The 12,456-nt window shown below is 44.5% G+C and overlaps 1 protein-coding gene across 1 annotated transcript in view; it reads left to right on the top strand.

Annotated features, from left to right (window-relative positions):
- The window catches only part of GRIK4 (glutamate ionotropic receptor kainate type subunit 4), a 201,699-nt gene that overhangs the window by 184,895 nt on the left and 4,348 nt on the right, over positions 1 to 12,456 (top strand). The window contains exon 20 of the mRNA XM_017865557.1: positions 9,639 to 9,757. Coding sequence (XP_017721046.1) covers positions 9,639 to 9,757 — 119 coding nt within the window. The remainder of the gene's footprint in view (positions 1 to 9,638; positions 9,758 to 12,456) is intronic.

A 12,456-nucleotide genomic window follows, 5' to 3' on the forward strand; every position in this document is an offset into this window, starting at 1 on the left:
CATGTGGAGCAGAGAAGAATTCGCATCTGGGGAGTTTGGCTGTGTAATGAGTTTGTACTGTGGCATGACGCATATTTCTGGAGTTTGGCAAACCCCAGAAATATGTGCCATGCCTCAGTGAAGTGGGGGACGTAAGAGGTGGCACATAGGGACCCACAGCAGAGGGCCCAGTGAAAAGCCTGAGTTTTCCTTAACTCCAGACAAAGACATTGGAAATCTAAGTGGACTACAGCATAAGACCAGACACCTATCCCCACCCCAATACAATGACACAACCACAAACCTGAAATACATCCCGGAAAGAAGGGGGAATGAAGAAGACACTGGATTTAAGCAAATTTAAACATGAAATGACTGAAAAGTCTCTATGTTTTTGCCCATGTGGTGGAAATGGAAGTTGGAGGTGGAATAGAAATATAAAGTTATAATTGTTGCAGTTGTTGGCCTTGGAAACAGTTCCGCATCCACAATGGTTTAGATGGTTCCACAGTTTCAGAAGACTGTGCTGACAGTGGAGTTCAGGGTGGAGGGAGAGGGGAGGCAGAGAGGGAGATCAGGCTTCCAGGAAAGATGGAAAGAAGTGAACAGGAGGCCTCTCTCCACTGCACTTTGGGACTAAATGTTCCCTGGCATGAAGAAGAGAACTGAACAGATGAAAGGGAAAATAAACAGTGGAAGTCATCCTGCCCAGGTCCCAAATGCATCCAAAGATTTCTGGGTGCTATCAGCCAGCCAGTGTTAACTTGTCTCTCTACGGTCATCCTTTGGAACAAGAGGGTGAGCTGTATTAATAAGAGGCAATGTTTCAGAGTGGAGCTGTCTGGGAGATGCTATGCAAATCACTCTGAAAGCCAGGACTTCAGCTACTGTCCCAGCCATAGCTGCTAGTGCCAGTTTAATGTGGTGGCCCCATTTGTGCCATGGCTGCAGCCCAAGCAAACATTACTCAGAGAGGCTAAGAGGCTTCTTGGCCAAGCGAAACTGCATGTGACTTCTTCCAAACCAAGTAAGAAGCACTAGCCTGAAACGGGAGGTGCCATTGCTTGATCTCTCTCTCTCGTAAATTAACTGTCAAACTTACTATGGTGTGTAATTCATTGTCCAGGGGATTTGGAAAAACAGGACCAACATGACCCAAACATCTCTTCCGTTAAATCTTTTTTTTTTTTTTTTTTTTTTGAGACAGATTCTCATCCTGTCACCCAGGCTGGAGTGCAGTGGTGCGATCTTGACTCCCTGCAACCTCCAGCTCCTGGGTTCAAGCAATTCTCCTGCCTCAGCCTCCTGAGTAGCTGGGATTACAGGTGCGTGCCACCACGCCCAGTTAATTTTTGTATTTTTAGTAGAGACGGGATATAATCATGTTGGCCAGGCTGGTCTCGAACTCCTGACCTCAAGTGATCTGCCCCCATCGGCCTCCCAAAGTGCTGGGATTACAGGTGTGAGCCACCGCACCCGGGCTTTACGTCTTTAAGTGTTCACCAAGAATTGAGACCTAGGAACATTGTTTTTCTTGTGTCTCAGGCTGAACAGAGGGCAGTAGCTTTCACCTGCTTTCCCAAGCAGCTCCTAGGTGATCTTTGTTTTTTAGAATTTGAATCAGTTGGCTTTCACGTGTGCCTAAAGGAAGGAAAGAAATATGGAACGGGCAGAGAGGGATAGAGGTGAAAGAAACTATGAGTGGGTCTGTTTTTCGGAGACCTCTGAAACTGAGAGTGGCTGCAGTTTTAATTAGAATGTACCAGACGATAACGCCAGTGCCTAACATAATCCTTTTCTACTTTGTTATCCTATTAAAATGCTTCAAAGAAAAGGAACTGGTGCTTACCCCACTTCTAATCCAATATTACAGCTCAAACATTACTGCCAAATTCCAGAGAAGAATCCTAACATCGTGATAATGCCACCAATCCCGAGTCTTTTTGCCAGGTCTTGCTTGCCTCTGGTAAGAGCCGCAACATGACCCCTTAGCTTCCTCGCCCCCTCTGACTCTCCCTGCTCATAGCTGGGTGACTGTCCACCTCCCTACCTCGCTAAAAAAATGAAACAGCAGATCCTGTGGAAAACTGGAGATTACAAAAAGGAACAGGCTCCACTCCAAGCTGTTTCATTTTCTTCTGCCTTTTCTTTTCAAAAAACACTTATTTATTTATTTTCTCACTTAGCTGCTATAAAAAGAAATATCGCTAGCCACTCACAGATGCCGGCATCCCAATTCAAGGAGATTGGATTACTGAAGTCTTTACAGAACAATTGCTAGACAAAAAGGTGGTTGGTGAACTCCAAGGAAATTAAATACCTTTATCTTGAAAAACACGAGCTCACAATCGGGCTTCAAAGGAACATAAATACACCACCAGGCTGTGAAAATCAGGGTTCCCTTTCAAGAATGGAAAAGAGGCCAGTGGCATGGACTCACAGAACCCTTGGAAAACAGGAAGTTTGCTATCTGGCACGGTGGGAATGGAAGTGTGAGACATCTTAGCAAGAGTGGGGGTGAGTGATGGGGGTGGAAGGGGCCCCGGGGATGCTTCCCTCTCTCTTTCTTCTCATGGGGTCCAGCGTAGTTATCCTGGTTCTCTGGTTTCTCTGGAGAGAGCCGAGGCTGGAAACCTGAATGTGGGGATTTAGATAGTGTTTCTGAGAGATGCCGTGGAGGAAGCCTCTCTCTGATCAAATGAGATCTATTTTTGAGAGAGAGAAACTCCAGAGGGATTTCCAGAAACCATGATCACAACAGAGGCAAATGGTGGCCCCATGAGTCTGCAACAAAGCAGGTCAGAATTGTTAAGACTTCAGCTCACTGTTGTCTGGAAACTGGGCCAAGATTAAGCCAATAAATCATCGATTCAAACATGTGATGTCATGTTCTGAAGGACAGAAGGGGATTTTATAAGCTGAGCTGTAGCTCACACATAGACCCCCTTACCCCTGCCCTGTGTCCCTCTAGAGGTTCCCAGGAATATGTTCAGTCATTAGGATGCCAAGTTGAGTTCTGTAATCGCCCCGCTGCAGCGTGAGTGGATGCCGAGTGACCGGGAGAGGTGGTGTGGAATTGGCCGGCAGGGGGTCCTGGCTTCAGTAGATTTGGGCACTTCCACTTGTCAGCCGTGGAACCTTGGGCAAGTTACCTAACTCCTCTGTACCTTGGTTTCTGTGTCAGGAAAATGCAGGTAAGCGTAGTGCCCATTTCACAGGGTAACTGTAAGGATTGAGTTAAAACATTTAACATGCTAAATTTGCTCAGAGTAAACACTCATAAAGGTCAGCTTTGTATTTATACAGAGCATTAGCTTTGGAATCAAATTGATCTAGAATTCACATTAGTTATGAAAACATGGACAACTTAAGTTCTCTGAATTTCTGTTTCTTTAACTGTAAAGTGGGGACAATGGGCCTTCTCTATGGTGTTTTTAATGATAATTGAATGAGATAGCAAATGAAAAATGAGATATTTGAGCTCATATTTGGATGGATTATAAGCACCCTCCCATAGCTCATGTTTTGATAAATTGCAAAATTTATCAAATACCTCTCCCATCCCTCTTCGGGTTTGAGTCCCTTTTGCCTACTTTTCTCCCATTATTCTTTCCAGAATCTGCTAGGTCTAGTCACCAGATGCCTTGGTGAATGCAAGACAAAATGTCAAGCTTACCATTTCAACATGATGAATCACTTTGCATTTTCTGGGAAGGTCATGTAGGTCAGTTTATACCTGGGCACATGAAGTTGCTGTTTACAATAATAAGTCCCTGGAGATCGGACTATTTGATATACTTGCCTGGCTATAGGTGAATATAGTTCTGAAATAGAAAGTGCTTGAAAGCCTTATGGGTCCAAGAATTCATGTTCTTGTCCAGTGCTCTTGATGAGCCAGTGTGGCACAGAGCTTTAGCACCTAGCATAGTGCCCAGCTCATGGAAGCTTCTCAGTCAAGATCTGTTGACCAAGGTCAAAGAGCAAATACATTGTCTCTTGCCGGGATCTCGTGGCACTAGTCAGTCCTCTCTCTGTGTGAGTGGATTCTCTGCACCTGCCTCCATGGCTTTTGTGGTCTCTGCCTTTTTTCTCAGCCTTCCCTCACTGTTTGTTCAAAAGGAGCTTTCCCTCTGTATTTTAGTTGCGGATTTCCACAGTGCTTCGTGGAGATATGTGAGGGTTTTACGCTCTAGGACACAAGTGTACCTGAATCCAAGAAGTGGTTATTAGCCAGACAGAACCAAAGGAAGAGCAAGCGGGTGGGTGGTGACTCACATCTCTTCACAGGTGCCCTCTTCCAGGGTGCCCTTCCCGTTCTTAGTTCAAGAGACAAAGAACATTATTCATTTGCATTTGTGAACTATCATTTTGTGGGCAAAATATTTGTGGGCAGTCTGCGGGTGACAGCAAAGTTAGTATTTAGCCAACCAGGAGTTTGTGGGGAGAGCGTGATTCTATCTCAGTGACTGCAGCTGATTGCTGGGGCCTAGCTGAGGCTCAGAGACTCAAGTGTCAGAAGAAAGTCCCAGTTTGTAAAGCCATCTGCCTGCATGGCTTATGCGTGGTCCCATCTGAAGAAGGGAAGGAAAGAGATGACTAGATGGCTTCCCAGTCCGCCTTGCCAGTGCTGAGGCATCTGTGAGTGCCGTGTGGGCCTTGTAGGCTGGAGGGAGTTCACATCAAGGGCCCCTTCTGATGAATGTCGATGTGCTGTGGAAGGCATTTGACTTCTAGAGAATGACTGATGACAGTGTTAAATGGAACTGCTGTGCTCTCCGAACTCTCCCTTCCCACTCCCCACTCCCCACTCCATCTGTTTTTCAACTCTGACTCTGCCAGCAATCTATTCTTGCTTCCTCTTTCCAATAACTTCCTCAAGGCACAAATGGTATACAAGCCTTGCTTCTGTGAGGAGGAGGCCACTCAGCCAGGAATCAGGACTCTGGAGCCAACACCCATGATTAACATGCTGGCCCTGAAATGCGAGAAGCTGGGAAAGAAAGACTATGGGGTGTTTCAGTGACTCATGGTTTCTACCAGCCTCCTGTTAAACCTCAGCTCCCTCAAAAGCTTTCCCTGATCTAATAAAAATTATCCCAGTGCAGACCACATGCCTGTTGATAACTGTCCCAATACCCCCACCCAACACAGGCAGTCCATGTTGTGAATTGCCCATGTCAGTATTCAGTCCCCTTTAGACACCACTCAGTACAGTCTAGGCCGTCTTCCTTTATGACCAGCCTGGAGCACTCAACCAGAGCTGTCACGTTTTACCATTATTTCAAACCAAATTTAATTAGAAAGGAATAGATATGGGTCCAGAGCTTTTGGTAATGCAGCCCTCTACATCTGGAATTCTTTATCCTCTCTCTTTCTGCTCATTCTTTCCACAAACATTTACTGAGCTCCTATAATGGGCCAGGTACCATGACTGTGAGGTTATAGAGTTGAGCAAGGCATGGTTCTTCCCCTCAAAGAACTCGCAGTGTAGTGGGAAATCCAGATACATAAACTAGTGTATTATTTTATGCATAATAGTGATAAACAAGATATTATTAGTAAAACACAAAAGTAGTATCACTAAAAGGTAAGAGTAAAGAAGACAGCCTGGAGGAAGTGACCTCTGAGCTAGGTCTTAAAGGAAAGGTTGAGTTTAGCCAGGTGTGTGTCTCAGGAGTAGGGGTAGGTTCCAGGCAGAGGAATTAACAGGAGCAAAGGTATGGAAGGTAGGAGCAACGATGCTGTGTGCTGGGAACTATAAACAATTCTGTGTTACGTGAGAATGTGTCACAGTTAGATTTTGCATTTCAGAAAGATCAGTGAGGCAACTGTGTAGTGTGCAGAGTTGAGGAGGAAATGGCTACAGGGAGGGAAATAGTTTTAAAGGCTACTGCAATAGTCCAAGCAAGAGATGGTGGGGGCCTGAACTAGGGAAGTGGCAAGAGGAATAGAGAGAAGGGTAAGAAATTGAAAAATATTCAGGAGGCAAAATCAGCAGGATTTGGTAATAGCCAAGACATGGAGGAGGGGCAGGAGACCAAAGGCAGGAAAATGAGAAGAAAATGTGCCCCAGGCCAATCAAAGGAGATTGAGGAGATCGGAAGAGAGTGATAAGCAGTGGCTTTATAAAATGCCAAGATGGGGGTGTGACTGACGATGTCAAATGCTAACAAAGGTCATGCAAGATTAGGACTAGAAAATTTCCATTAGGCTAGAAACTAAATGTTCATTGGTGACCATAGCAAGGGTGGTTTTAGTGGTGCAAGACAAAATTGCATGAGATGAAGATTGAATAGCAAGAACAAAAGAGTATTCAAAACAGAATTATTTTCTCCTTTAGATATCATAGACAGAGTTACTTGGAGCTTAAAAGCTTTTTGAGTGTCCAAATTATGTTTGAGGTCTGAAAAAAATTACTGCTTTCAGAATGCAAAAGGAAACTGCAAAATTAAATTAAGACATGTTTAATTAAATATCTCCAAAATGTAACATTGTTTCAACTTCATTAATCTTTAAATTTAATATTCGTAAAAACTTCATTACATGTAGAAACAATTTATTGGTTATATTTTTAATTTTGCAACATTCTTTTGTATGTATGTGCAATGATTGCTGAGAAATCACAGCCAATTTTAAGTTAACTGTATCTTGCCACTCAATAATATCAGAAGCAAAAATTTTTAAATGCATTTAACATAAGATGTGGGTGCATTTTGTTCTACTTGCTTTTATGTGAGATGGGTCCTCCAAATGTTAGTGATTTTAAGGGCTTTTAGAAGGTCTTAAAATAGTTCTGATGTAGACAGCTCTCAAAATCCTTGGCCATGGAAGGAGAGAGAAGTGTTGGATTAGACAGAGCTGGAGAGAGTAAGGAGGATTTCTTTGTCTTTAAGGAGGGAGAGACATGAGTATGTGAATGTACTGAGGGAGAGAGCCAGTGGAGAGAAGATTGGAGGAGGACCAGGGAGGTGACTGATAGGGAGGCAGGGGGCACAGCTGGAACACAGGTAGCAGAAGAAGACCTACAGGGGAAAGAAAACCACCTCTACAGAAACAAGAGGAATGTGAGACCCTCTGCAAAGGGGCCCTTGTCCTATTTTCTTTGTTTTTTTGTTTTTCTTTTTGAGATGGAGTCTCACTCTGTTGCCCAGTCTGGAGTGCCAGGGCACGATCTTGGATCAAGTGGCAGCCTCCGCCTCCTGGGTTCAAGTGATTCTCCTATCTCAGCCTTCCAAGTAGCTGGGATTACATGCCTGGCTAATTTTTGCATTTTTAGTGGAGACGGGGTTTCACCATGTTGGCTAGGCTGGTCTCGAACTCCTGACCTCAAGGGATCCTCCTGCCTTGGCCTCCCAAAGTGCTAGGATTACAGGTGTGAGCTACTGCACCCAGCCCCTTGTCCTGTTTTCTGTCTCAAGCACAACTATTGCCAAGTGATGGGGGTATCTTCTAGAATCTCCGCAGTCACTTGGGGACTCCAGTTACCTGAGCAGATGGCCATCCTTCATGTCACCATTGTCATTTCCCCATTCACGAGGGATGTCCACCCAGCCTCCCTCCACAGGGGCTGGCCAGAGAAGGTAATTCATCCATGTCGCACAGATACACATCCTAATACTCCAGTTCTCACCACCCCTAAATCTGTGGGCTGAAGTATCTGCCTACAAACCCCAGCCAGCTCCTTGGTACATTCCCTCTTAAGTGTCCCTTTTTCATCCCCTCCTTCTTGTGGCTCTTGATGCTCCCAGAGTGAAAACCTTCTACCCAAATGGCCCCGGTTAGGGGGACAGGTGTTAACACAAGATGTGGGTGCATTTTCTTCTACTTGCTTTTATGTGAGATGGGGCCTCCAAATGTAGGTGTTTTAAGGCCTTTTTGCCCATTTAAGCACCTTCCTCCTGGAAGGTAGAATTGAGTTTTTAAATGATCCCCTATTTTTTATTATTCAAAATAGAGAATTCCCGCATTCACACAGGTACTCAAGGGTTGACTGTGGACCTGCAGATCAGTGTATAGTTCATTTGGTGCATTCATCATGTGAGTCCTCAGCGTCATTCTAAGCAGATTTTCAGTTGTAGGCAGGGACGGCTACTGCACTGTTATTTTAAAAACAAAAATCAGACATCCACTTAGGACTTTGTGAAAGAAAACCCTGGGCATCCCAAAATGGCCAGATAGGGCTATTTTTCCAGTTTTCCAAGGTGCAAAAGGTAATGTCGATTTCTGCTCTGGCCCTGTGACTCCTTTCATAGTGCCGTGGGAAGTTGACTGCCCCTGACACTGACGAGGCTCCGTGTTCTGTGAGGACACTACTGACTGCACACTCAGATGTGCAAGCATTCCTGAAGAACAGGGGACACAACAGACCCTCCTGGATGAAAGACGCCTTATGATTTCTGATTGTGGCCCCAGTTGAATCAGGGTGTTTTGTGTTTGGGTTTCTCTAATGCCAAAAAAACCATTTAATTACATAGCTGAACTCAGTGTTTGCCACAGTGGAAATGAAACAGCCACATCATATCCTATAAGTATGTATTGACTATGTACTGTGTGCCAGGTATCGTGCTTTGCAATGAGGACATGACCAGAAACGATGTCTGACTCCCAGGAACTTACAAACTTGCACAATGCTTCTAAAATTACCAATTTGTAAACTATTTTTAGGAATGGCTAGAAAAGAATCACCTGTGAAAATACAGATTCTTGGGCCCCATGTCCAGAGATACTGATCGAGTAGGTCTGGGGTAAGGACTGGGAATCAATATTTTTAGCAAGCTTTCTAGGCTGTTCTGATGGCAACTGGTTTGTGAAGCACTCGTTTGGTGGGATAAAAAGTTTTACTTTCCAGGCCGGGCGCAGTGGCTCACACCTGTAATCCTAGCACTTTGGGGGCTAAGGCAGGCGGATCACCTGAGGTCAGGAGTTCGAGATCAGCCTGGGCAACACGGTGAAACCTCGTCTCTACTAAAAATACAAAATTAGTCAGTCCTGGTGGCACATGCCCGTAATCCCAGCTACTCGGGAGGCTGAGGCAGGAGAATCGCTTGAACCTGGTAGGTGGAGGATGCGGTGAGCCAAGATTGTGCCATTGCACTCCAGGCTGGGCAACAAGAGTAAATCTCCGTCTCACCAAAAAAAAAAAAAAGTTTTACTTTCCAAATAAGTATTTTAGTAACATGTTGACAAAGATAGGTAAATAGAATTTTTTCTATCCATGGTTTGGTCAAAACAGTTGCTTTTATATCACAGAAATACAATATTAGGAAGATTGAGTAAAACTTTTATGAAACTGTTAGAACTGACAGGTATTTTGGCGTCATGTCTCTCTCTATAAGCTGTCAGAGTTTGCCTGAGCCCTTTTCTTAAAAGGTCCCCACCTCCCAGCCCCAGACACCCTTTGGTAGGCTTCTTGCCAGTGTCCTTGATTGATGGCAAGGTCTCTCTCTTCCATTTTATTTCAACTATGCTGCATTTTTTTCCAGATATATAATTACATATCTTCAAGGACTGGATGTCTACATGTCAGTAGACTCATGGGTGTCTACTTGAGCATCTACAATACTCAAGTTCTTGTTTAAATGATTTTAGCATTTTTGATACAATGATTGTGTCTTTCTGATCTTTTACAATATTTTTTATTTGTTATCACTTTCTTACAGGCCTGGGAATGGAGAATATTGGTGGAATCTTTGTGGTTCTTATTTGTGGCTTAATCGTGGCCATTTTCATGGCTATGTTGGAGTTTTTATGGACTCTCAGACACTCAGAAACAACTGAGGTAAACTTTCAAAGGGGTATGATCCATAGTGTTGGCAGATGGGGTAAAGTTCATCGACTCATGCACATATAAAGTCATTTCTGATGCTTCCCACAGGAAGTGCAGCGAAGAGAATCCCAGTGCCCAGCGGAGGGGATTTGGATCAATGCTTCATTACTTAGTAATTATGCAGCTACAGAAGGGGCACTTAACATCTCCGGGCTTCAGTTTTCTTTGAAACAGCCCAGCCAATACGCATGTGAAAAAGCTTTTATGAACAACAAAGCCTTCTAGAACTATCATTTAAGATGTAGTTGAGAAAAATAGGTGAAAGTACCAGGTTACTACGGAGAAGACAACCTCAGTCCTTCCATTTTGAGTATGTTTTTGCCTTGCAGGGAAAGATCCTTAGAGATATCCCGACTCATGTGAATCCAAGAATTGTATCTCCCTTCTCGGGGATTTTGAATAAGTTCAATTCCCCAGCTGTGGCTTAGAGACAGGGTTAATATAAACTTTACCCAGCTTCAACAGTTTGAGAAGAGGGAAGAAGACTTTATCCTGCTCTTCTTCCAACCCACCCCAGGGAAGATATATAAATCCTTACATGTGAATTGCATTATTAGATTTTTTTTTAAAGTTACATTAGCCTCTATCTCAGTCTCCCAACTCTGAATCTTCCTAAAACCTTTCCTAATTGGCACTGGGGAAATATCTCACAGCAGGACAAACAGCGCCCCTGGAAGTCTATGGAGTCTGGCCTCACATGGAGCCTTAACACAACACTGCTTGCCAGTCCTGGTCCTCTGTGCTCAGCCCCTTTGCTGTCTCCTTGTAGGACTTCCATGCTGTTGCCCACTCCTCAAGTTCCTCTGCTTCTGCATGCATAGAGCTTCATTTTACTTCCCATCTCCCAAGAAATCAGGAGTGGCCAGCCCTGAATTAAAAACCCCACTAAACATCTCCCCACAGCTCAGCCACCCTGCAGCTGCAGCAGATAGCTCAGTCCTTCTGCTGTCTCTTCCTTGATCCTGTCTTTCCTCAGCTACTCCAAGATTATCCTCTTTCTCCCCCGTATTTTTTTTCTGCCTGCTCTTTCTCCAATCCACAATTATGAACGCGTCTGCCGTATTTCAAAATAATAGGAAGATTACTATTGCTTGCTCTATCCCTCTCCTCTTCCAAACCAAGGGGATCCAGCTGAGAGACTCTCAGTCTCTATCTCCTCACCCCCGATTTGGTCCGAAACCCAGGGCAGCCTGGCTTCTCCCTACCGCTGCACTGAAAGGCCAGTGCTTAAAGGTCTGACCCCTCCCAGTGGACCAAACCAGAGAGAATCTATGGGCCTTACTGGACTTCGGTGTGTCCCTTGTTGATGGGGATACTTTTTTTCAGAATCCCTCTTCCCTTGCCTTGCATGGCACCCAGCTTCTTGGTTCCCCCCGTGTTGCTGTCTCCAGCTTTACTGGCTTTCTCCTTTTGCCCACCCCTTAAAAGGTGGTGGTCTTACTTATTCCCTAAGACCTAGTTTAAGTGTTCCCTTCCTCGTGAATCCTTCCTCATCTCTCCTGCTGTGTCTCAGCAATTGGTCATCCTCCTCCTTCTTGACACTGCTGTAACCTAGGCACGAACCACTTACACACCACGTTGCAATTATTTTGGTATCAGCCCCCAACTAGAGGTTGAGCTGCCTGCAGTAAGCACTGTGTCTTTTATCCCTGTGCTTGACACACAGTAGACAGTCAATAAATCTACATTATTACATTATTGTCACATGTAATAGATTAGGCAGGTGGTACTATTTTTATTGTAGTTATTATTAGAAGCACAGAGAGGTTAAGTGACTTGTCAAGAGTCTCTGCTATTTGGTTAACAATTGTAGGGGTGTGATGGGGTCCTATAATCCAAGGCGGGAAAACTCATGTAGGCCATATTCCATTAAGTGACATCACCTCTCTATAGCCGCTTCACATTTTGTTATTCTCCCCAAAGCTCACCCATGGTCTGGAAGTACATTGACAAACTCAACAAGTAGTTAGAGCACTCCGAATAGCTAAAATAAAGAGTCAATGCTGTGTTAGCGATTTGGTTTTGGTAGAACAACTGTCCCATTTATAGAATTGGAAGAAAGAACATGAAAGAACTGAGGACTTCTGCTCCCATATGGTCTAGGAAAGTGTCCTTTCAACTCAGAGTAGAGCACTCAGCCGAGCATGTGCGGGCTTGGAGTTGATAGGTATTGGTCCAAATTCAGAGTCAGCTATTAGTCCATTTTTGGCAATATGCAAAACTTCTCTGAGCCTCCATTTCCACATTTGTGAAATGGATATAATAATAATAGTAATAGTAGTAATACAGGCCCATCAGCCGGGCACAGTGGCTCACGCCTGTAATCCCAGCACTTTGGGAGGCCGAGGCGGGTGAGTCATGAGGTCAGCAGTTCAAGACCAGCCTGGCCAACATAGTGAAACCCAGTCTTTACTAAGAAATACAAAAATTAGCTGGGTGTGGTGGCGCATGCCTGTAATCCCAGCTACTGGAGAGGCTGAGGCAGAAGAATCACTTGAACCCAGGAGGCGGAGGTTGCAGTGAGCTGAGATCGCGCCACTGCACTCCAGCCTAGGCGACAGAGCAAGACTCTGTCTAAACAAACAAACAAACAAAAAATTACAGGCCCATCTGTATTCTCTTTTTTTTTTTTTTTTTTTGAGATAGAGGTT

This window comes from Rhinopithecus bieti, unplaced genomic scaffold (genome assembly GCF_001698545.2).
Source record: "Rhinopithecus bieti isolate Rb0 unplaced genomic scaffold, ASM169854v2 scaffold_82866, whole genome shotgun sequence".
NCBI classification, from domain to species: domain Eukaryota; kingdom Metazoa; phylum Chordata; class Mammalia; order Primates; family Cercopithecidae; genus Rhinopithecus; species Rhinopithecus bieti.